Source organism: Siniperca chuatsi, linkage group LG7 (genome assembly GCF_020085105.1).
Source record: "Siniperca chuatsi isolate FFG_IHB_CAS linkage group LG7, ASM2008510v1, whole genome shotgun sequence".
NCBI lineage: Eukaryota > Metazoa > Chordata > Actinopteri > Centrarchiformes > Sinipercidae > Siniperca > Siniperca chuatsi.
The window spans coordinates 22,295,404-22,317,993 of NC_058048.1; the positions used below are offsets into that span (position 1 = coordinate 22,295,404).

The 22,590-nt window shown below is 40.1% G+C and overlaps 1 protein-coding gene across 7 annotated transcripts; it reads right to left on the reverse strand.

The window, feature by feature from the left end:
• Positions 1-3,810: 3,810 nt before the first annotated feature.
• Positions 3,811-22,490, reverse strand: kiaa0753 (KIAA0753 ortholog). Of its 7 annotated transcripts, none has more exons than XM_044202847.1 (18): positions 22,030-22,490; positions 21,058-21,360; positions 20,675-20,942; positions 20,378-20,487; positions 20,213-20,275; positions 19,665-19,886; positions 18,657-18,834; positions 17,637-17,839; positions 17,290-17,420; positions 16,318-16,470; positions 15,667-15,756; positions 13,833-13,920; positions 13,549-13,617; positions 13,198-13,368; positions 12,911-12,992; positions 12,571-12,691; positions 6,722-6,955; positions 3,811-4,651 (listed from the first exon to the last, which is right to left on the reverse strand). In XM_044202847.1, the coding sequence occupies exons 1-18, from the start codon at positions 22,162-22,164 to the stop codon at positions 4,498-4,500; spliced, it is 2,775 nt and encodes a 924-aa protein (XP_044058782.1). In that variant the 5' UTR covers positions 22,165-22,490; the 3' UTR covers positions 3,811-4,497. The 7 variants fall into 7 exon arrangements, with proteins under 7 accessions (XP_044058782.1, XP_044058783.1, XP_044058781.1 ...); XM_044202848.1 differs by having other exon boundaries at positions 13,549-13,620; positions 21,067-21,360; positions 22,030-22,489; XM_044202846.1 differs by having other exon boundaries at positions 13,549-13,620; positions 17,637-17,836; positions 22,030-22,489.
• Positions 22,491-22,590: the final 100 nt, after the last annotated feature.

Genomic DNA, 22,590 nt, shown 5'->3' on the forward strand with positions numbered 1-22,590 from the left:
AAAATGCCTGTGGCTGAACCATCGCCCTGGAATCTGAGAGCCGGACATGCTACATTACCTAACTCTACTAGGGATACATGCAGCCAATTTGTGTTTATCACAAAAGCCAGTGACAATACACTTGTGGCCCAGAACACTGAGCCGGAATCCCACTAAGAAAAACTAATAGGAAAAGGCCTTAAGGCCCGGAAAGCCAGCAAGACAGATAGCTCTGATTACACCAAACGGCAGCACTGACTGGTTACAAGTGAGAGGGAAAAAAGGCTAATTGAATTAAGTGAATTTCTTTCGTAAGAAGAATTCTCTCTATGCCTTTGAGGACAAAACTTCAATTCTACTGCACTTCCACATCAGAAGAGAAGGATTTTACCCATGACACACCAACATCCAAAAGGAAAAAAATAAATAAATAAATCAAAATAACCCACATTATTGTGATGATTTAGAGCGCAAAAATCCAGGCTGCTCAAATTCATGGTAACTTTAGACTTTGACAAAACAAAGTACAGTCACGCAGGAACTCAGTCTTGTAGTGTGTGATGTTTATGGTGGTCGATTACCACTGTGAAAATGAAGGCAACACCTGTTTCAGCAACATAAGGCTTTCTGGGAGCCATTAAAGAGTCAGAAAATACAATACCTGGCAGTCAGCAAACCTGAATTTAGCACCTAAGGTGCAGATTTGTTGTTGTTTCCTGTCTGAGAAAACGATTTAGCGACCTTTTGGGTGGAAAAGCACAATCAACAACTTAGTTGAGTCGATGGTACCAAACAAAAAGCTCTATGATTTCTGCAAAAATATGATGATTTGTACTAAAATATTCCTACGCCTTTGTGATTCAGTGATTCTGGCACTCGTGGCACTTCTCCTTCACATTCAGGGATTGTTGGGTGATACTTGCTCAGCTGTGTCACACAGACACATTACATATTGCTACTTCTACTGTTTAAGAACACATTTAATTTGGTTGTTGTGACCCTTTCGTCCTTGCTATCAAATTGTAAGCTTTTATGTTGGTCTACTGGTGCAAACTGGATTATGAGGAAATGCACTTCTTTCCTCAGGCCAACAGGATGATGAACTCTGACCTCTGACCTCGGTATGTCCTTGGGACAGGGGTCTAGCACACTTTCTTCGGGGAATCCTTTCCACTGCCCTGCACATTGCATATTTGCACTTATGGCATATGAAATTTCTTTGTCTTGAATTTTTATCCTTTTCATTTCTTTTTCCTAATCCTACTATTAGCACAACTTCAGAAGCATGCCACCTTGCATTTCACTACACATATTACCTGTGTGACAAATACTCCTTTGAATTCTTGAACATGAAGTCTAATATTTAAATTTTAAATGTTTGTTGATTACATCCAATACATTGGTGAAAAGCAACTAAGTACAATTACTCAAGTACTCTACTCAAGTAAAATTTTTAGGTACTTTTAGGTACTTGCACTTAACTACTTATATTTGATGCTGCTTTATACTGAATTTAGAAGGAAATATTGTACTTTTTACTCCAATAAATATATTTATTTCACAGCTGTAGTTACTAGTTACTTTGCAGATCAATATTTGATGTACAAAACCATATTATTAGACTCCACCGCTCTTAAAGAGGCCATTTTGCATAACGAGTCCTTGTAATTTTGATACTTTCAGTAGGCTAAAGTTTACTAAACTTTAGTTTAACATAAATACATTCTACAAACATTAAATGCAGGCCTTTTACATATAAGGGAGTATTTTTACATTGTGGTATTGCTACTTCTAGTGAAGGATATAAATACTTCTTTAATCAAACAGACTATTTTATGAAATCTCCTTTGATTGCATTTCTTTTAGATATGATGATCAAGAAGTGCTGATCAATATGTTTTGATCACTGATCATTAAATAAACAACTGAGGCTTAGTTTAGTAGACAGTATTTGGCTTTGGTTTATAAACTCGCTGTTCACTGTAATGATAGCTGAAAAGCAGAACGTTGAATGAGTTGATGAGTGATGTACTAGAGAGGAAAAAGGTCCCGCTGCTCCTCCTCCTGCTGAAGTGTGCTATTTTGTATCTTACACTGTAATTAAAAAATTATGAAAAACATTTAATTTTTCTACATAACTCTGTTGTATCCACTCTGCTTCAGACACCTGTTTGGAGGTTGACAGATGATGTTTTCAGTCTCATAATCCATCTGTGTGAATTTATTTGGCTCTCTGCAGGGACTCTGCTTCTTTACTTGTTTCAGACAATAACTTAATAACCAGCAGCTAGTTCTGAGACCATTAATCATCCCCATCCCAACAAAGCAAAGCTGTGACTGAATCAATGATGCACACAGTCAAAAGCTGCCCAACAGTCACAGGTGTTTTAAGAGATGTCAGACAGCAAACAAAGCCTTCAAATAATTTGACTAAAAGGGGAAATGTTCTGTGTAAAATGCAAACAATGCCAGTATTTGCATGACAGATCGCTCAGTGAAGACCAGTCTCTCAGCAGAAATCATCCCTCTGATACTTCAGCTCCAACAGAATCTACCTGGAGAACAGCAAACATGACTAAGATTTCACATTCATCGGTTCAAGTACCGAGCCTTAGCTGAAAATGTTTTCGAAAACGACCCAGGTGTCACAAAGCAGCCTTGATGTACCTGTTCTGCAAAGTGCCCCCTGAATGCATCATGAATATATTCCAGTCATTGGTGTTCTCTCCAGTTCTGAAATTAGCTCTGATAATGAGTCAGTGCTGGCTGGCAGCAAGGTCGAACCTCTCTGACCATTACAGATTATAATAATGTTACAGTAAAACTGTGCTAATTCTGGTCTGTGCACAGTAACATCTGTTCGTGAATGTTCATGTGTGGAATAAATGAAAGCACACTGCGCCAAAAACTCTACTTTTTGGCATTACTTCAATGTTCGCTGTGCATGAAGAAATACATATTTAAAAAGCAAATAGCAACATGGGGAACTGATTTCACTGTTCTCTGGTTTGCTGACAACACAGTCTCACAATCAAATGCTAAGTGGTGCCTGCTAAGGTGGCAGAAATAAAAATATTTTTGTCTTTTGTCTTTTAAATGTCTCTCGGCACACATTTAGAATTTCTGAACCATAACAACGAAAAATTATTGGAAATTAGCTCTTGAAAATTAACCGAATCATTTCACGTGTCGAATGTCTCCCATTCCTCAGTGTCAGAACAACCTCAGTTCTTTATGTTAGAGTAAAGACAGCAACACTCCCCTTTGAGCCCACCGATTTCTATTTGTCCTAGATCGAAAAGAAGAAATTTCCACTGAGCTCGAGTCTGTGAAAGCCTGCACGTATTCAGACGCCCACGCAGAACCCAGCCTGAGAGAAAATAGGGGCAGCTGATTCAATGTGAGCTAATTCATTCAGTCACTGTATGTCCCTTGTCAAAGGCTGCTCCCCACAGGCCAGTGCAACATCTGGATGTGTCCCCTCTGCTCTGTCTGCACAGCTTTCATGTGACTCTCAAGGGACATTTTCTTGGTCTGTCGAACCCATCCTGTTTATTTTGCATTCAGAATTGACACTTTACATCATTATTATGCAGAATTCAGTTGGTCAGTAGCAACGGTATATAAACTAGTGACCATATTTTGTCTCTGTGGAAAGAATAAACAGAAATGAAGAAAAGCACTGAGAAGAACATTATAAAAGTGGTCCTAAACCAATTTAAAACTCAAAAAAGAAGACTTTATTACTCTTTCTTCTCCTCCTCACAGTGGTCATAACAACTAACGCGGTAATAACACATTATCCAGTGAGGGGAAACAAAGCCTTTTTGCTGCGTTTAGATCCTTTATTTAGACATAGCAAAAGAGGAAATCAAGTTACAAAAGATTAAACACATGATGCCCTCAGCTTCTTACATCATTTTGGTGGAGACCATATGCAATTAATTTATTCCATTTTTTCCATATTCCAACACGAAAATAGAAAGTGTGAGTAATCCTCAGAGAGATTTAAACCAAGTGCAAGGGGAGGGCGGTAATCTTATAATCCTCTGTAATGTCGTAATGGTCTCTTCAAGCTTATCTAAACTAAACTAACTTTCCCGGTAGAATTCAATCACAGATACAGATGGACCATAAAGAGTAATGTGACCAATTCCTGTACAATTCAACAATCTCGTCTGCTGCTGCTTCATTAAAAAATATCTACAATCAATAATTAAATAAGGTGCCATAGGTTGTCACATGAAAGTAGGGATCTATAAACACTTAATGTACAGATCTTTGTACAGTAACAAAATAAGTACAACTGTGACAGAGTTTCATTCCAAAATGAAAAAAACGCCTGTGAAACTACAGAAAAATGGCAAATAATCATAGCCCTTGGTCGACAAAATGATCCTGGATCCTTGATATTTAAATCCTTTGTACTGAAAGTCTGAAAATGCGGCTTTTCCTCCAAAATAAATACATATTATAACAATTTGTAAGAAACCGCTACATCCATGTTGCTGTAACATCCTATTGGCTGACCAAAGCGGGAGCTGAAGCAGGAGGTGACTGGATCGGCTTTAGAAACTCTGAGGTGAAGACGGCCTCGGCGTACTCCTCCACGACGTCCTGAAACTCTGCTGCCACGTCAGCCAGAGCCTCCGACAGCAACTCCTCTGCCAGGCTGTGGGACAGGAAAGAACAGAGACAGAAGAAAGATTTTCCTTAAAACCAAGTTGCAGAGACGGCTCCTGAGAGTTGGTCTCTTCTGACAGTTAATAGACATGTACAAACTTTATTTTGACAGTCAGAGTCTAAAATCTGACAAATCATGTTTTGCATCACAACAAATGAAACAAAATGATCATATATGACAATGAATTCATGTGGCCAATATTACCATTTCATAAAACTATAAAGAATCTAGACAGTGTGATAGTTATAATATAGCCTATTACTGCCAATAGATTTGAGACTAGACCTTTTGAAAATTGCAAAATAAATAGGTCAAGGGACTTAGACACAATAAGATATGTACATCACTTAAAAAAGTGGCATTTGAGCTCACTTCCTAAGATTTCAAAAAAAATGTAAATCATCATCGGTCTTGTGTCATTATCTTCAAAATTGCAGGCGGTGCAATTGAAGCAGGTTTTGCCTAACCAGTGTGTCTACTGACTTTCACATCTGGACATGAAAAACTCTGTGAAATTTGTCCCTTGCCTTGAAAGACATTAAATAAAAGGAAAATAACTTTAAAGACTGGTGAGCTGTGTGCAGCATCAAGCTGTTGTTGCTAATGTTTTCATCATTATCTGGGCTAACACACACAGAGACTGAAGCAGGGACATAGGGGATAAGTGAAAGTGGCTCTACTCTTGGATCTACAGTACCACAAAAACACCCAATCATAAGGTTGTCGGTGCAACAAAACAATCAGAGTAATTGTGTGTTGTTGAACTACCTGTACCTTTGAAGAGTCAATACAAGAACACTTTGCTCTCAACACTGGATACAGGGTGAAACAGAGTAAAGAATCTACCATTACGGATTGGGAACAGCCTTTAGGAAACATTAATAAACACTAATATGCTAAAAGCCATGCTAGCTCTACTGAATGACTGTTTAATGCTCCAAAAGTAATGAAATCCCACCATGAAAATAAAATTAGCTCTCAGTTAACATGCACAAGTAATAGCAACGCACAAGCTTGATATTAATGTATGAAAAAATTATCAACCTATATCTGTTTTGCTCTGCATTTCCATATCCATCTGTCCATCGAGCTGATAGCATAAAATATACATTCAAGAACTTCAAACAAAGCTTAAAATAGCTTGAGGTTTGTACGTTTACTCTGTTTTGGCTGTGCTAAAGTTGAGCTATTTTGCAATAAATCTGTTAGCAGACTGAATGAACGACACCCTCCAGGTGGGTTGGCTCCACAGCAACACTAGGCAGCTCATTATCATCTCATCGCACAGACAGGTTTCTGTAAGAATAGCAGGGGGTGTACATGCCTATATGTATGTGTTCTCCAAAAGCACTGAGCTAATTGGATGGATTCTCCACACACAGTATCCTTATTTTTCTCCAAATTCAGAAAAGTACTGATCCATCTCTTTAGAACTTTGGTCCATTGATGCGGGACTGATAAAGAGCCAGTGACACAAGCAGTCAGATCCCATGGGTGGGACTGGGCGACAGTTTTTTCGGCTCTAAATTAAGCAAAAACAATTTATTGAGCTGTTGTCTGTGACACAGATAAACAAAAAAACGCACTTAAAAATGTATCTTTTAGGAGTTTATAACTGATATAACAAATGTGGATTCAGTATGTTCATAAAGATGAGAGGGAGTCTTCTGCATTGCAGCAACTTAAGAATTCTGTTAAGTATGCAAATGTGTGTGTGGGAGAGAAGACCAACAGCGAACACGAGAGACGCACTATGCAAACCATAACCTCTGCATGATCCTCTCAGAGCGAGCACTTGAGACTGCACAATATGTCCATCAAACACGCCCAGGGACAAAACAGAGAGCAGGAAGGACAGATCTGGTTTCTATGTGGCTGTGGTTACAGAAACTGAGCACGTGATACTGCTAATATGTAGTAGAAATATTTTTATGAAACTTCAAAGACACAAAAAGATTACTGAATTAATTATTAGCACGGTTTCTACAGATTCTGTCAAACAGAGGGGAACTAAGATGTTAGGAACCCTTTACTTGATGCCTTGTTGCAGTCTTTTACCTGTCTGCGATGGCCCAGGGGTTGAAGCTGCCGACAGCCTCATGAGCCACAACACGCAGGTAGGCCTCGTAGTCTTCCCGGTACCGCCGGATGTTTCTCAGCACGCTGCCTGGCACAGAGATAACAGTTCCCCTGCTTCGCTCCACTGGGCCTGGGAACACGGTGCTGTGTCTGGGCTGCTGTTCGTCTTGGGATGCTTCCTCTGTCACGCTGTTCTCAGAGAGGATACTGTGTCTGAGGAAACACAAGGCCAGCCAGTCAGGTAGATTTCCAAAACACCTTTTCATTACCTTGACTGTTCACATTGTATGAAGTGGGTGAAGGGCTTCTGAGGGCTGCGGCAGTGGAAGATGAGGCAAACTCGTTTATTGACGAGGGAATGGACTGAATTGAGTGCAGTGCTGTGATTGACCAGAAGCACTTGCTGTGCCCGATATGAGGCTGAGGATGATGAATTTAGGAGAGGTGTCAGAGCGCAGGCCAGCTCTTTCGCCTGCCCCCTCCTCAGAGTGAGTAGGGGCTCAGCTGGGCATTGCCATGGTCTGGCTTTATAATCCTCTCTGCTTGGACAAATCAGCCTGGCTCTTGCGACGGTGCGCTCTGTGCTATATTTAGTGTTGCAGCAGCCCCCAAAGCAAAGTGCCTCTGTATTGTGCTCCCCGGCCTCAGCTGATCTTGTTTCTGTTTGGACTGTGGGGGCTGCAAACTGTGGGGTGGCCATAAATATCAAAGTGCCAGCACAGTTAACTCTGCTTCCAGTCCGAAATGGGTCGATTTAGTGTCTGATGGGCATCTGAGGACCAATGCAACAAAAACACCAACCTGCAAATTCACTTCCAATTCATGAAGTCAGAATAGCACCAACGCTTTTTATGCCATATTCAAAAATGAACAAGAACCAGGCTGCCTTTCCTGTCAACAAACACCATAAAATATTCTCCAAGGGCAACATTAATCTTGTATACATGTATATCTGTGAAAAGGTGATGTGAATGACAAAAAATACTAGTTACAGAAATGTTATGATTACGTGTTAGTGGTACCTTCTCACTCTATTCTGCCCTATAAAGCTCAATGAGAGGGCTAAAGGACAAGGAACAACCATATATGACATCTATAATGAATATTTCATTTAACCTGTGTGTTCACGAGGGTGTGTGTGAGTTTCTGTGTGGACGGTGATTGACAGGGGAGCAAGACAGCTGAATCACAAAAAAAAAAAAAAAAAAAAAAACGAACATCCTTTAACCGTTACATTCACCCACCTACAACTTGGGCTGCGCAAGTCATACACAAACCAAAACAGATGAACACCACTAGCAAGATCACCTCAAGTTTGTCTTCTCATTTCTCTACAAAATCTCCAGCCATGTATCGCCTGGGAAACAGAGGACCTGGCAAAGGACAGTGCCATATGCAATATATGAAAAGGGATGCAGGCTGCACTGAAGCTGAGTTGGACAAAGACGAATGTGGGTCAGAGATCGCAGAGGGGGTGATCCAAGCGAGTTTCACAGAGGCCCTGGTGAGCTTTTGAGAACAGCAGGAAAGATCAATGTGGTAAGAAACAGAGGGAGAATGACTAATGTTGCAATTTTCTTGTTTATTCAGTAATGCACTACTCAGAAATCTTTGATATTCCAAAAAAATAACAAAACAACAACAATCTCTTGTATTCAAATCAATCAGGTGGCAGTGGAGTCATTGTGAATGTAAGGTCATGACAACTGCAAATCTACCATTTACTGTGCAACACAGCTTTTGGCTTGTTTGAAATACTTTGCCTGAGAGGTCATAAACAGAGGGTTGGGGGGGAGTGAGAGAGAAGATAAAAAAAAATACATGAAAGGTTTAGAATATTGCTGGGTAAGGCTTTCATCTTTTCATTGATTTGTTTGACCTGCTGATGGAGCTGCGGTGGGTCAGTCAGCATTAGCAGAGAGGGAGGGGGATCGGGGTCTGTGTCTGGGCTCCTCACCATGGATACATTCATCTTATCTGCCGCTCTGCTGAGGTTTTCAAAGATGAAATCTCTCACTCCATTGTCTCAGTGGTTGTTTGATAGCACTCACACAAGCACAAGCAGGCCAAGGAAAAGAATAAAAGGTGCCAGTGTTATGTCTAGTGATGGAAAATTGAAGTGTTAAAATATTGGTGTAATGTAAACAACTACTTTCCCACAAATAGTGAACAAAAACTCTCTACTGAGTTTTGTTGTAAGTCATGACTCAAAAGTAACCATAACTAGCCTCAGCAGAGACTATAAGAATAGCCTGAGCACCCGCAAACAATAAAATAAGATGTTTTATTTCTTTTTTTTCTCCAAATCAGCTAAGAGTAATTATTTTGAAAATTGCATTCCCCCATCAGTCCTCCCCTTCCTCAGCTCCGTGCCTCTATAACAGCACCTAAAAAAAATAATAAAATCAGGAAAGCAATAACACATAACAGTCTGCCAGTGTCCCTATCAGTCATCAAACAATACAATCAAAGAAGCCTCCAGTGATAGGCACACTGAGAAATGTCTGCTTTTGTAAGCTATGTCAATGTTACAAAGTTTCGTCGTTGGTGTGTGTAAATGTGTGTGTGTGGCACATGATTGCATGCATGGCTCTGTTTTCCTGCTGACAGCAGTGACTGATGAGAAATGTGGGTTATAAACAACTAATCAGGGCTGAGATAACACACATGAGAACTTTGCACATTTTGCTGTTCCAACACCCCCCCCCCCCTCCCCCAATGAAACCTCTCCATTCTGCTACACTGAACAGTACAAGAGTCAACACTGACAGAAGATTAACACAAACCCACCACCAATACAAAAACGAACTTGTGAGTACTCAGTTGCTGTACAAGCAACTTTTGATGAATGTCATCAATAATTCTCCATTCTGCCTTATCCAAGTTTTCCTCTCTCCCAAAGCCCTGTATACTTTATGCTGATTACAACATAAATGCATTAATTATCTGAACTGTTGGCAGGAATGCAAATATTTAGACTGAACTGAAGCTGGCTGCGGTTCTGAATACCTACTGGGACTCAAGTGTTTGTTAAAATAACATTTTTCTGGTTAATTACTTCTCTTACTGAGGTCAGTGTGTTGACTGGTTACTCTCTGGCATCAAAGTGAGGCATTATCATTAAATCTAAATTGTTTTCTTGGACACTAATGCTAATGGAAACTTACTGTCAGATGTCATTTCACAGTTATCTGAAGGACTACTGTGAAACTCAGATCTAAATACTTCCTGTTAAAGACCTACACATTCTGACATGTCTTAAATAAAGGATACATGTTGACATTAAATCATCAAGCGCTGAATATGGCACACAGACTGCAACAAGTTTCGGTTAGACCGGTTATAAGTGTTAATGCAGTTCTCGGTGTACTGTACTATGTGTGTTTTTGTTTTGTTATTGCCGATGCAAAACAGGCTGCAGGGTTGTGTAATCAAAAGTTTTCTTCACCTCATCTCCTCTGTAAAATGTGTCACCTGGGTCATTTTAGCCGGAAACACAGGTAGCCCTCTCAAATCCCTTACAGCTCAGCTCAGTTTACAAAGCAACTTCTTGGCCCCAAAAGACCTCTCTATGAGACAATGTGCCTAATAAGCACAATTTCTCTTTCTATCTCACACCAAATGACTCCCTACGCCCAACTTTATTACTTTTTAGGGGACTAAGCATTGTGGAAAAAAGGCTGTTGTGCGTCTACAGCAGCCCTTACATCAAGTTTCTACTTGCACCTTGTTAAAGGAGAAAAAACTGAAACAAACAATGTATCTATCAAGAGTAGTTCTGCTTGTAGTAGGGTTCACTTCCTGCAACAAGTGTTGCGTTTATTGGCAACAGCTTTCTCCGTCAGTTCTTTCGATACACAAGATATATTTGTGCCGCTACAGAAAAACTCCTATTGCCACTTGGCTGTTAAATTTGGCTATGAAAAATTACATTTAAAATGAAAATTAAGACTTTTTTCCCCCAGACAAAAATACTTATTGTCCAAGCAGCTGGCAAGTAACTACTGAATTGGTTGGGTCTTCATTCAGAGCGGGGAAGAAGTGATTAATGTGGAGAATGTATTAGAATCAATGGTAATAATTTTTTCGAATGATAACGAGTACAATTACTGCATGGCAAGCGATCTTGGAGCCACAAAATATTATGGAGGCACTTTTTATATACATAACCATCATCAGTACAAAATAAGTTGTGCTGTCATGTTGAGTGTGGCATTTTTAGCAATCCCCGTTATCTGTTTCATTATTGCACTAGAAATGTTGAGGGGCATCTAATGGAAAAGAGATTCAGTGCCGCCATGATGTGTGAGCCTGCAGACAGGCTCACACATCATGCAAAGCTACCCACTGTCTGTCTGTCACCATCAATGATTACTAAGAGACTATGTTGATCAATGTACCGACAGCAACCAACAGTCATTACTCTAACTATGGCCAAGAAATCGCAGGTGTTCCCAATAAAAACATCAACCAACAGATAGAGAATATACTTTATAGAGAATACATATCAACCACTTCTTGTAAAAAGCTGAATAGTGCTGAAATGCTGAGCTGTGAATTTGCAGAGATTAGTTTGTTTCTTATTGATCAGTGTCAAAAATCCTAATTACATCTACTGTGATTTAATGTGTTAAAAGAAAAAGCATGACAAGGTCCAGCAGGGTGCCAATACTTTTTAAAGGCATTGTAATTTGGACTGAGGATAAAAGTGATGCAGGCACATATGTCTCTGTTTTATGCCACAAGGATTCAGGGAGATTTAGAACAAATGGGCTGGCAGTTCTTAAAATGACTGTCCCTAATCAAGAAGCTGTATGACTAAATACCTCTGAAGCAAGAATAAGTCACAAAAAAACACAACACCTCTTCCATAAGACTAGACACTAAGTAGTTGACTTCCAAGCACCTGTGTTATGTTTGCAAAAAAAAAACAGAGCTATTACACGATGGATGCATTAAGAAGACAGAGTATAAGATGAGTCACAGTGGATCACACAGCAAAGTTTCCATTGAGGGAACTGAACCTGAGGCACGCCAAGTCTGACTGACTTTAATTTGCTAATGGTGCTGCTTGAATTTGTTAGAAGCAGCATCCTGCTGGCTTGTCTGTGTCAACAACTTCTAGTCCTTCCACTCTCTTGTCTCTTCCTTCCAAGTTCCTCATTAATTTAAGCAGTATAGCAGCTGCAGCCAAAGCCCTGGGCAGTGGAGGGTCTCTCTGTGGAGTCTGCTGCCAGAGTTAGGAATAGACTCTGCTCTTGGTATGGTAGCCACCCAGTGAGTTTTGTCGAATGAGTAAGGCCTCCCGGCGGGAGAGTGATTATGGGACACGTCATACAGAAAAAAAAACACTAAGTGCATTGTTGGAAAAACATTAACCACTTTACTTTTCATCGAGTCCAGAGGCCTAATTAAAACAATAGTGAATGACTTCCTGTGGATGATGTGGCTGTTGCTCTTAGTTTCGTAGTACAACGACAGGAAGTTGATACATTTTTACATTTTACTTTCCAAGTAACTGAAATCCAATATTTCCATAGGGAAGGTTATCATAATGTCATACAATCATGAGTGTTGTGCTGAGACTTGATAACTTATATTAACTTAACTTAATAATGAGGGCTCAGACCTATAATTTCAGCTCAAATGATTGAGGATGAAGTTAGATAGGTCAAACCCTGACACTGCACTCCAGTTAATATTCTGGGACCACTCCAAAATTTCCCTACTGCCTCTTTAAGATGAATGAAACAGCAAGGAGGGGAAGCCATCAGCAAAAGAGGAGAAGTAGAAATGATTTTAGTGTAAAAAATAAAATAAAAACTCACCCAGTCTCCACGGGTTTCTCTAGGACAATATCAGCTGCACAGCTCTGCCTCAGCACTGGCCTTGTGAGCCTAATTGGCTGAGGAGAGGCTGGCCTGGAGCCCGGAGCATGGCACTGGGGTCCTGGGAAGAGCAGAGAGGAAGGGGTAGTGGTAGTGTATCGAGAGGGATGGGGTGGAGCAGGGGACAGAGAAAAACGAGAAGAGCATGTAAACAGAATGACAAGTAGTCATCTACTCTTGTTAGTTGTAGCACTGCCTCCACCTACAGGACACATTGGGGAAATCATTTCAGAGGATAAACAGGAGTCCGTTTGTGTTAACGCCATTTAGTTTTTTTTACCTGCTGCTCCTGGTCGGTCCCAGTGAAGAGGGTCTGAATAGGTGATAGAGGCAAACCGTCTCCTCACTTCCTCCTGATCTCTCTGCTCAGACACAGACAAGAGAAACACATTTTATAAACATGTTGCCCACCTGCCAATGGTGAACCATGTCAAACAGACTGAACATCATAATCAGGACTTGACACTGCATCAGACCAAAGCTGTCACAACAGCTCACTATAAATAACAACCCGATTATTGGTGACCTTTCGGGTTCCACGCTGACCTTCTGTAGGGCAGCACTCACCTGAATCTCCTCCATACGAAGCAGCATACTCTCCAGGGTGGGGGCCTGCAGCCTACACTCAGCCAGGCTCTCCAACTGTCTGTCTGTCTCAGCTGCCCATGCTGCCCGTGCACTGTCCTCCAACAGATCGTCAAGCAGGGCCTCACTCAGCTGCTCAGCACTCTGTGCTGCCTGTGAAGGATAACATCCACAAAAAACAGAGAAAACATAAGCAGAATAGTGGGCTTAATTGCACAATTGTTACATTTTTGTTGTTTAATTATGGCCATGACACCAAATTCAAACTTTATTTAATAGCAAGGCCAACTCTCCTCTCTCCTGTGAATTATTGGCAACAGCAGCGCAGCTCACCCTCTCTGCAGCCTGCTCAGACAGCCGATTCCTCAGTGAGGCACTGATCCTGTTCCTGGACTCACTAATCTGCTGAGGTAAACAGACAAAAACAAACTCAGTCCCAGCAATCCAAAATAAACGGCAGTTACCTCTTAGTCCAAAACAAGACTAAAATCAGAAGGTACTACGTACTTTAACAAATACGATGTATTGATTGCTTCACTCTTCTACATAAGATATATAAAAGGAAGGAAAGGGAAGTCAAATCTGACACTACCGAGACAACAGATAAGTCTTCCTACCTGTGCTTCATCTAGAAGGGGCTGAATTCTCTCTCTGGCCTTCTGCTCGGCTCTCTCAGCCCACTGAGTTGGCGAGACAACTTCTGACCTGTAAACCCAAACACACCCACACTGCAAGCTGTCACAGAAGAACTTCTGTAGCTTTAACTTTAAGAGACTGAATGTGATATTTTATTCCCCGACAACATTAAAACATGATATTAAGACATTTGTTGTATGGGTCCACTTTAGATTCTGAGTGATAGATGTTAAATTGTAATGGAAGACAGGAAAAATAAAAATAATTAAAAAAATAATATTCCATGAATAATAATGAATCTAAACACATTTAAAATGCTTTTCAAGGCTGATGGGATTCTACACAAAATAGCAGTATTTGTCAGGCTCTGTGTTTGCCTAAATATTCACATTTACTGCGTTTAAACAAGGTTAGAACTGTTAAACTACCACCACTCTGCAGAGAGACACGCCTTGTGAACACTGTAGTGAATTGTCCTGGTTTCTTTCAAGCCAATGAACTAATTTGCGAAGCCTGACACGCTACTCACAACGACTCAAGCTGAGATCAGTTCAGGGCATAATAACTTGAAAGAGATTAATTGTGACATGAGCATTACATCCATTACATATAATCTGTTATTGTGAAGGAATCTTTTGTGCAAAACCTATCACCTGTTAACAAGTGACAGGTTTCGTGCAATACCTGTCACTCGTTAACGGGGGGTGGCAACCGACACCTGGCCCAAAACTCAATAAGATATGACACCCTGATTCCAGCTCTTTGTCATAAAGTTTACTGGAATATTTTTTACTCCTTAAAAAAAGACCTGTCCCATATTAAATGTGTTAAAATACTGATAAATTTAGGCCATTAACTATGCAAAAAATGATGGTGCTGTCTAGATGGTAACCATGGATTTGCGGAAACTCTCGCAAGATTTAGGCAACAAAACTACTTGGTTAGGTTTAGGAACACGCACAATGAAGAAACAGTTTCGCAAATCCAGGGTTACCATCTAGACAGCACCCTATTTTTTTGCATAGTTATACTAAAAACCTGCACATTTGCTGTAATTTAATTAAAGCTTTATGGACCTGTTGAGCTTTATATGAAATGTTGACTACAACCTATGCACGGCTCACACGGTGTATTGTTGCTGGCCTTGCAGAGTTAAACTGTCCAATGAATAATTAGGAAATGTGAGATGATCTATAGGGACATTTGCTCTCTCTGGTGCTGAGGGGATGTTGCCGCAATCACAACCAACATTATTTTCTGTTCTATTGTTTGTAGGTAATCATGTCCATGTTGCAATTCCCAATGTAACTGTTAATTTAATTGTGAGGCCTGGTGCACTGAGCTGTATGGCAGATTACTGTGTGGATTACTGCCTTGGGCTGTGGCATTACTGGTGGGAAACTCTTCTTCTTAAATAAACTAAACAGCAAATGTTTTTACAGGACATAGGACACATCTAAGCATATATTATTATTATTATTAGTATTATTACACAGTATGTAATGTATATTGTACAGTGTTTGATTAATGGTGACCCCTGAAGAGAGCTCTAACTTCTGCCAATATTACTATGATCCTGTCCCTAAAGGATCAACATATTTTACAATATTACTATGATCCTGTCCCTAAAGGATCAACATATTTTTCTGTGTAGTTTGGTATTTCTTCTCATAATATCTATATAGGTACAGATGGGATCAATAAAGTGTCAGGTTTTTGGCTGGATCAACATACAACAACTGATTGACATTATGACCTTCATCTCCTATCAGATGCTTTAAGTCTGCTAAAACTGTAATTATATTTCTACTGTACCTTAATGTCTGAATGCGTTCAGACTCTTCTTTACTCAGCTGGTTGAGCTCTTTCAGTCTCTGCATCGTTATCTTATCCAGCCAAGCTTCCCTGTACCAAGCCAGTAATCATCAAATGAAGCAAAATGCAAGCTCAATTAAGCATTTCACATAAAGAACTTATAATCCTCATCTCTAAAATCAGGCTGCTTGCCCCTGATTAATTGCAAAGCACAACTGTAGTAATTAAGATTTGATTAAACAGAGACATATATGGAGCACTCAATCAATGAGGTGCTTATAAGCACTGAAAACAGGCCAGCTATTAATCACTCATAAAGAGAAATGGCCTCAATCTAGCACCTAGCACCTAGATTAATTTATTGGAAAGAATTAACTTTGAATTAGAATCAAAGTATTGCCTGTGGCTCTCAGAAAGTGGGGTCTGACACAGAGGTTGGAAATAACTCACTGAATACAGAGGAAGGACTCATTCCTTTTCCCTAGATTTCAACCATTTTGCTTTTTTCTGCTGCTAGGACAGACAATCTGATGTACGTATGAAGTACAAATAACAAAAACCTAAAAATGACTAATCTGAGGAACTATAATATTCCATTATGAAATATAAATAGAGGAGATCTGGCTGAAAGTTGTAGGAGATTTGCTTCACCTTAATGCTTCATTCTGAGCTTGTTGCTTTTCTGAGCTCAAGGTCGGCTCTGCTCCCAAACCACCGGCCATGTTCTGCTTTGGAGGGCTGGGTAAGTGCTTTACAGGAGAGAAGAGACATCGAGGCTCTGGTCGTCTCCTTTGAGGGGATCTGCTGAGTTATAATAGCAGAGGGATGAAAGAATAATAAACACGGGCTTAGACAGATATACACTATACTGACATGTCAGGTGGTCAAAAGATGGTGGGGGGATTGAGCCGAGGAATATGGAGATTAAGAATCATGGAAAAGTAAAGAGAAAGCCATTTTACACAATGAATCAGGATTGGAGTTTTTTTTTCCCCATGTCCATTTTTTTATATATGACATTTACCATTCCTGACAGAACAGACATGCTGGTCTTAGTAATACCTTTGCTGTTTCTTATCCTACTAATGTGGCATGAATGATAGATGAAAATTTTGTATGCCATGGCTGATGATATGAGAAGCATTTTTTTGTTTTCGTACTGTACTTTATAATTATATATTCCATTAATATTGTGGGGATACCAATTTGGCAAGGCCTACAATCGTACAGTAAATGTAAGCTATTAGTCCAGCAGCTGAGTATACTGTTTTTCTGATGAAGCCTGCTCAGTCCACCTTCTGGCTGAAAGATTTATTAGACAGGTCTCTCCTGGTACTGCTTACATAGATTGTTTTTTTTTCCTCTTCTATTTTTAAATGTTATTGTTTCAAGATTGCATTAATTCACAATGCATTGATGAGCAGATTCATACTGGATGCAAACTGTTACCTTGAGATTATAGTTTCAGGCATTACAGCAGTATAACCTTAGTTATGTAATGGTGTTAATCATCCGGTGTGTGTGCGTGCTGAGACTGAGAGCAAAAACATTGGTGAACAATAATAGGTTATGATTTAAAAACTCTAATGTGTCATCAGCTGTACAGAGAGATAAAAGGCTCACCGCTGTGGAGGAGGAGAGTGAGGGGATGTAGGTATCCAGGGCACAGAGTGCTCTTTTTGAGGGAGCTGGTTCACTCTGAGCTGAGAGGAGACGGTAGGCTGCTGGAAACCTGCCTCTTGTATCTGATTACGCTATGACAAAAATGATAAAATATATGTTTAAATTGTTTAGATGATCCTCACATTGTTTAAATCTTTGAAGCGACCTCTGCCACACCATTATACACCTTCTCACAGTGTATTTAAATAAAACCAAAATCACACCACTTCTAATATAATATGAAGCACTTCTTGTGCGTTATAACATATTCAATTCAGTATTCAACTTTGTAGAAGTCAAGCCAACACCTTCATTATAATGGCAGCCTTGCTTCTCTCAGAGTGTAGAGCCCCGCCTTTTCTGCAGGTGGTGTTTGTCTGAGGTCGTCCCTGCAGCTCTCTCAGCTCCCTCTGCTGGGCAAGGCTCTCCAGGCCTGCCCTGAGCACCTCTCTTCTGTTCATGGGCTGGTGAGAAGTAGTTTTGGGCTTCTGTGAGGCCATTCTCCTACCTGCTGACACAAATGAAAAATGAACCCTTTGATTTGTTTGATCTTACCTTATTGAATCCTATTTAAATAGAAAATAAGGAATAACTACAGTAACAAACTACACTCTTCCTTTATCACTATTAAGCTCAAGTGAACCAGTTTGGAACCTGGGGGGCTAAGGCATTACACACCAACACGACACTGCCAATTAGACAATTAGCTAGCTCTCTTGACAACCAGTTGGTTCCCTACTGACTGCTAGATAAGTGGTACAGGGACTTATGTAACACAACAAAGATGTTTGTTTCCAGGGAGATCTAGATGCAGCTAAAGCTCATTGTAGGTGTTATCTCTGTGTCATCTCTTCCACAGGATGCCTCTCAATGCAATAGGAGCCAGCAGGAGTTAACTGCTCATAAGACTAAGCAGTGGGGGACCGAGGGGCCAGAGTTCTGCACTTCAGTTCTTGTTTTTCTGTCACTTCTTCATAGATACTTGTCAGTTTTCACGTGGTGCAGCCATTTAAGCACAGTGGGAGGTCCAAACACAACCGCACAAAAGCCCTTAGGTAACTTCCAGATACACAGGAGACTAAACGGTTTGTCCTTCATCAAAAGGTATACATACAATTTACTCTCTGTGCAGTTTTCAGATGCTTTGGCAACAAGTAGACCATTGCTTTAAGAAGGAAATTGTAAAGGCAAATACTGCATTTATTCATGGGGTTTGAAATTGTATTAATAATACTGTTGCTGAGGGTAGAAAATTATATATAGGTACACGTGCATGGCTTACTAAAGAGAAGCAAAGGCTTTTAAACATGCTAACTAATCACACTCACCACGGACACCTCTTTTGGCATTTGCAGGTTTGCGAGGTCCTCGAGCAGTTGAGGTGCTGGGACCCCTGGGTGCACTAGTAGGTGACATGCTGCGATGAGGAGACTTCCTGTGGGGAGGACATGCTTGGGCCTGCATCTTTTCGAACATCTCTTGTTTACTGAGGGCAGAATCCAAAGTCTAAGAGGAACGGAGTGACAAGATATTAGAATCTTGGATTATTTACTTAAAGAAAACCTAAACAACCCCTCCATAAAATATGATGCATATGTAGACTAATAATGTAAAATATCAATTAATCAAATAAAACGCTTGATATTTTTTCAGTTTACTGTACTATCAAAAATAAATAACATAACAAAGATGATCATTCTTAACAGATATACTGTGCACAAAGAGCCACGTGCAATGCAGTCATAAAGTACGAGGACGGAATGAAACAAATGACTAGAAGTTAAGTGCTGACTCTCAGCTTTAATTTGAGGGTATTTACATCAACATCAGATTAATGCTTTAGGAACTGTAGACCTTTCAATACATAATCTCACAACTTTGGTGGACAGAAAGTAATTTGAAAAGTTAACTCAGACTTAAATAAAGTTATCTTATTTCTAAAAGTTGGTCAACTACAGCCATTAGTTTATGACCCGCAAACAACAGCGGACACTTTTTTAGCTTCCCTTATGATGCTCTGCCATTCCTGTGCTGCAGTTATCTGTACTTGATGCATGTTTTGTGGAATTTTTGCCTTTAGTTTCATCTTTGGTAAGTAAAAGACATGATCAGTTGGACTGAGGTCAGGTGACTGATATGGCCTGTAAAAGAACATTCCACTGTTTGGCCACAAAAAAACTATTTTGGTTGTCTGTCTATATGTTTAGGATTATTGCCCTGCTATAGTGTCCTAAAAGTGGGTTAGATTTCAAATCTGCTGTGCTGGAATAGAGCCAAAACAATTAAAAAACATATAATTGTCCAAATACTTTCTGACTGTACTTTATGCTCCTCACCTCTAGTTTCTGCAGGATGTCAAGGGCTGTCTCAGGCACAGACGAACCCTGTTCTACTTCGAGCTTAGCTGAGCACAAAGAGATCTGACGAATCAGCTGGCCCAGCTCTTTGTAGTAAGGGGGTACTTTGCCATGAGATAGATGTGAAAGCTGGTGGATAACATCCTGTAAGGCCCTGAGTGCCCCACGGTGGGCAGCTGCAAGCCTGTTTATTGCCATGGACTGAAAGAAGAACAGATAGTAAATCAGTTTACCACTGAGTAAAACAGATATCTCAATGTTTTTTGCTTAGCAATAGAGCTGGCGAAACTTTAAATTATTAAATGTGGTAAAAATACTGCCGTGTGAAACTGTGTTATTTGAACAACATGGTTATAACAAACAGCTTAGTCTTTTTTAGTTTAATGCCTGTGATAGAAACAAAAATAAAACTAACAGAAGTGTTCAGACCACTCATCGGTTTGTTTGGATACATGATTAACATGTAGAACGCTTATTTTTTGAGCGACAGGAGGCCCAAAAAAGTAATTTTACTTATGAAGACATACCTTTTTAGTGTCCCACATTTTCTGGCTTCGTAGTTTCTCTATATCTTCTTGTATCTCTTTTACCTTTTAAATAACAATTTAGTAGAACCGTGTTAATAGATAAAGAGCATATTTAAAAGTCAGTGACGGTTTATCTTCAATTACATATGGTAAAGATTTCAATACCTGTTGTTGGAGAACATAGATGATACGTGCTGAGCGGGCTGACTGCTTCTGTCTTCGTATCTCCAACTTGTTTTGCTCTTCGGGCTCCAGTGGCTCTTCCATTTTCTCTCCTGTTGCATAAATCCCATTATTCATTATTATTTATCATTATGCATGCAATGTAAAACCATACGAAAAGTGTGCCGATTGTGGTGGGTGCCAAAATTGTAAGAACTTTTTCAAGCTAAGCTGTACCTTTAAACATACAATCAACAGTAAGACATGGACCTAACGTAACAAGCTGTTTTTGTGGGTCACCTCTGTTGGCTAGCTCTTCTACTTTCTGAATATACACTTCCAGCTCATTTTGCAGCCTGCGGATCTCAAGGCTTAAAGGAGCCTGTTTGCCTCGTTCCAATTGCCTTGGGCCAGAGCCTCTGGTTGGGGGTGACTGGCCAATCCGAGGCATGGGAGAAATGGGATGCTTCTGGGATGTGTGCACCGACAGTTTGGCTCCAGGTCGGGCCACTTTCTCTTTTGGACTGGAGGCCTTTAACTTTGTCTTATTCGGAGTGGCTGCAAGCTCCTATAGAGAGAGAAAAAGACTCTCTTCGCTCATTGACTGAACAAACCGGGAAACATTTCTTGAACAGGACATAAACCACAAACTATTCATTATAAATGTTATACCATTAACCTACATCAGTTACCTGAAGCAGCTCTACATCACTTGTTTCAAGGAGGGAGGCCTCCTGAGACGGTTTGCCAGGGGATTTTGTCAGTGACTCAAGTCGCCTTCGTCTCAAATCTCGTTTGGCTAGCTGAACCGCAGCCCGCAGTCTCTCCTCAGAGAGAGTGGTGAAGCTGATGGAGCTTCTGGGGCTGTCCACATTCTCACGCTCCTCTGACAGTGGCAGCAACCTCTCTATCACAATGGGAGCTGGCGGACGTACATGGGTGGCACGGTTGCTGACACTTGCAGGGATGGCTTCATTGAACAATAGCTGTGGTGTGTAAGATACCAATCAGTCTTACCAGTGATATAAACAGCCATTGTGATACTTAATCATGCTTTTCACAACACTTTCTCAACAGGTATCTATGTCATTCACTTCATTTGAAGTTGCCAGTTTGTTTGGTACAATTAGCTAAATCCAATGCAATCTGCAGCAACAGCCCTATAAAAAAATCTGATCTTCATCATGTTTTTTTTGTTTGAACTGTTTTAAAGAGGTGTTGATTCAACTTCATAATTATTTGGGGGGCTGTAACGTTACTATTAGGGTCTGTTGAACTGAATTGTGGTATACTGAGAGGTTTATCTAGTATCCAGTCTATCCTAACAAAATATTGGAAACAACTCTTAGTAAGTTAGAACGCAATACGATTCAACAGCACCACACATCGTAGCCACATATAACGAAATGATCATATAACGTTAGTTAAATCAACATCTCTCTAAAACAGCAAAAAAATATGAACTTTATAACCTTCACGAAGGTAACGTTAGGATTTATTGCAGGGCTGATGTATGACTGAATTGGATTTAGCTAGTTGTACCAAATAAGCTGACAACTGAGTGTACATGCGTGCGCCTGTAACAGCTAGCATGAGCTATCTGTAATACAGTTTAATATTAACAGGGTTTAGATACTTCTTCCACTGTTGGTTACCTTGGTTTGCGACATCCCAGTAGTTAAATGGCTGCGGTTGTGAACGTTTCGGGTTGAACCTAAAACCCAGTCTCTCCCTTGCCTTTGCTGTCCTACGGAAATCGTGGGGCCACTCTGCAAGAACTGTGCAGTCATTACAGCGAAAATAAGCACCAAGTTATTTCAAAGTAGCAAACAATTCGTTATATATAACTAATGCTAATGACAGTTAGCATTCGCAAGCTAAGGACGCCTTTGAATTGAAGTTCGCTAACATCAAGTTAATCCCATAATCATCCATTCAACCATTTCGACTTCGCTGATAGTTTACATGGGAATTATGAATTAGCTAAGCACACAACGTGGCTAACTGGCAGTTAATTCAAATATTGACATGATTAACTTTTTAAATTTTACTCTAAGCTTGTCAATAGTTTGAAACGCCGCCATGACAACAACAGAACGCCGCTAGACGGAAGTAGTTTTTACCAAGTACGGATCGGCAAATAAGTCAAACATCAACGCAACCGCATTTTTAATGCCCTGTTATTCAATGAAAAATATACCCCTTCTGTAATATTT

What these genes read in the sequence shown, in the direction of transcription:
- kiaa0753 (XM_044202844.1), bottom strand. Translation starts at nt 22,164, where the DNA reads ATGACTGCACAGTTCTTGCAGAGTGGCCCCACGATTTCCGTAGGACAG. An exon ending in AGAAGAGCTAGCCAACAGAG is followed by an intron (nt 20,488 to 20,674) that starts GTGACCCACAAA and finishes TTTATGCAACAG; the next exon opens with GAGAGAAAATGGAAGAGCCA. An exon ending in AAATGTGGGACACTAAAAAG is followed by an intron (nt 19,887 to 20,212) that starts GTATGTCTTCAT and finishes TTCTTCTTTCAG; the next exon opens with TCCATGGCAATAAACAGGCT.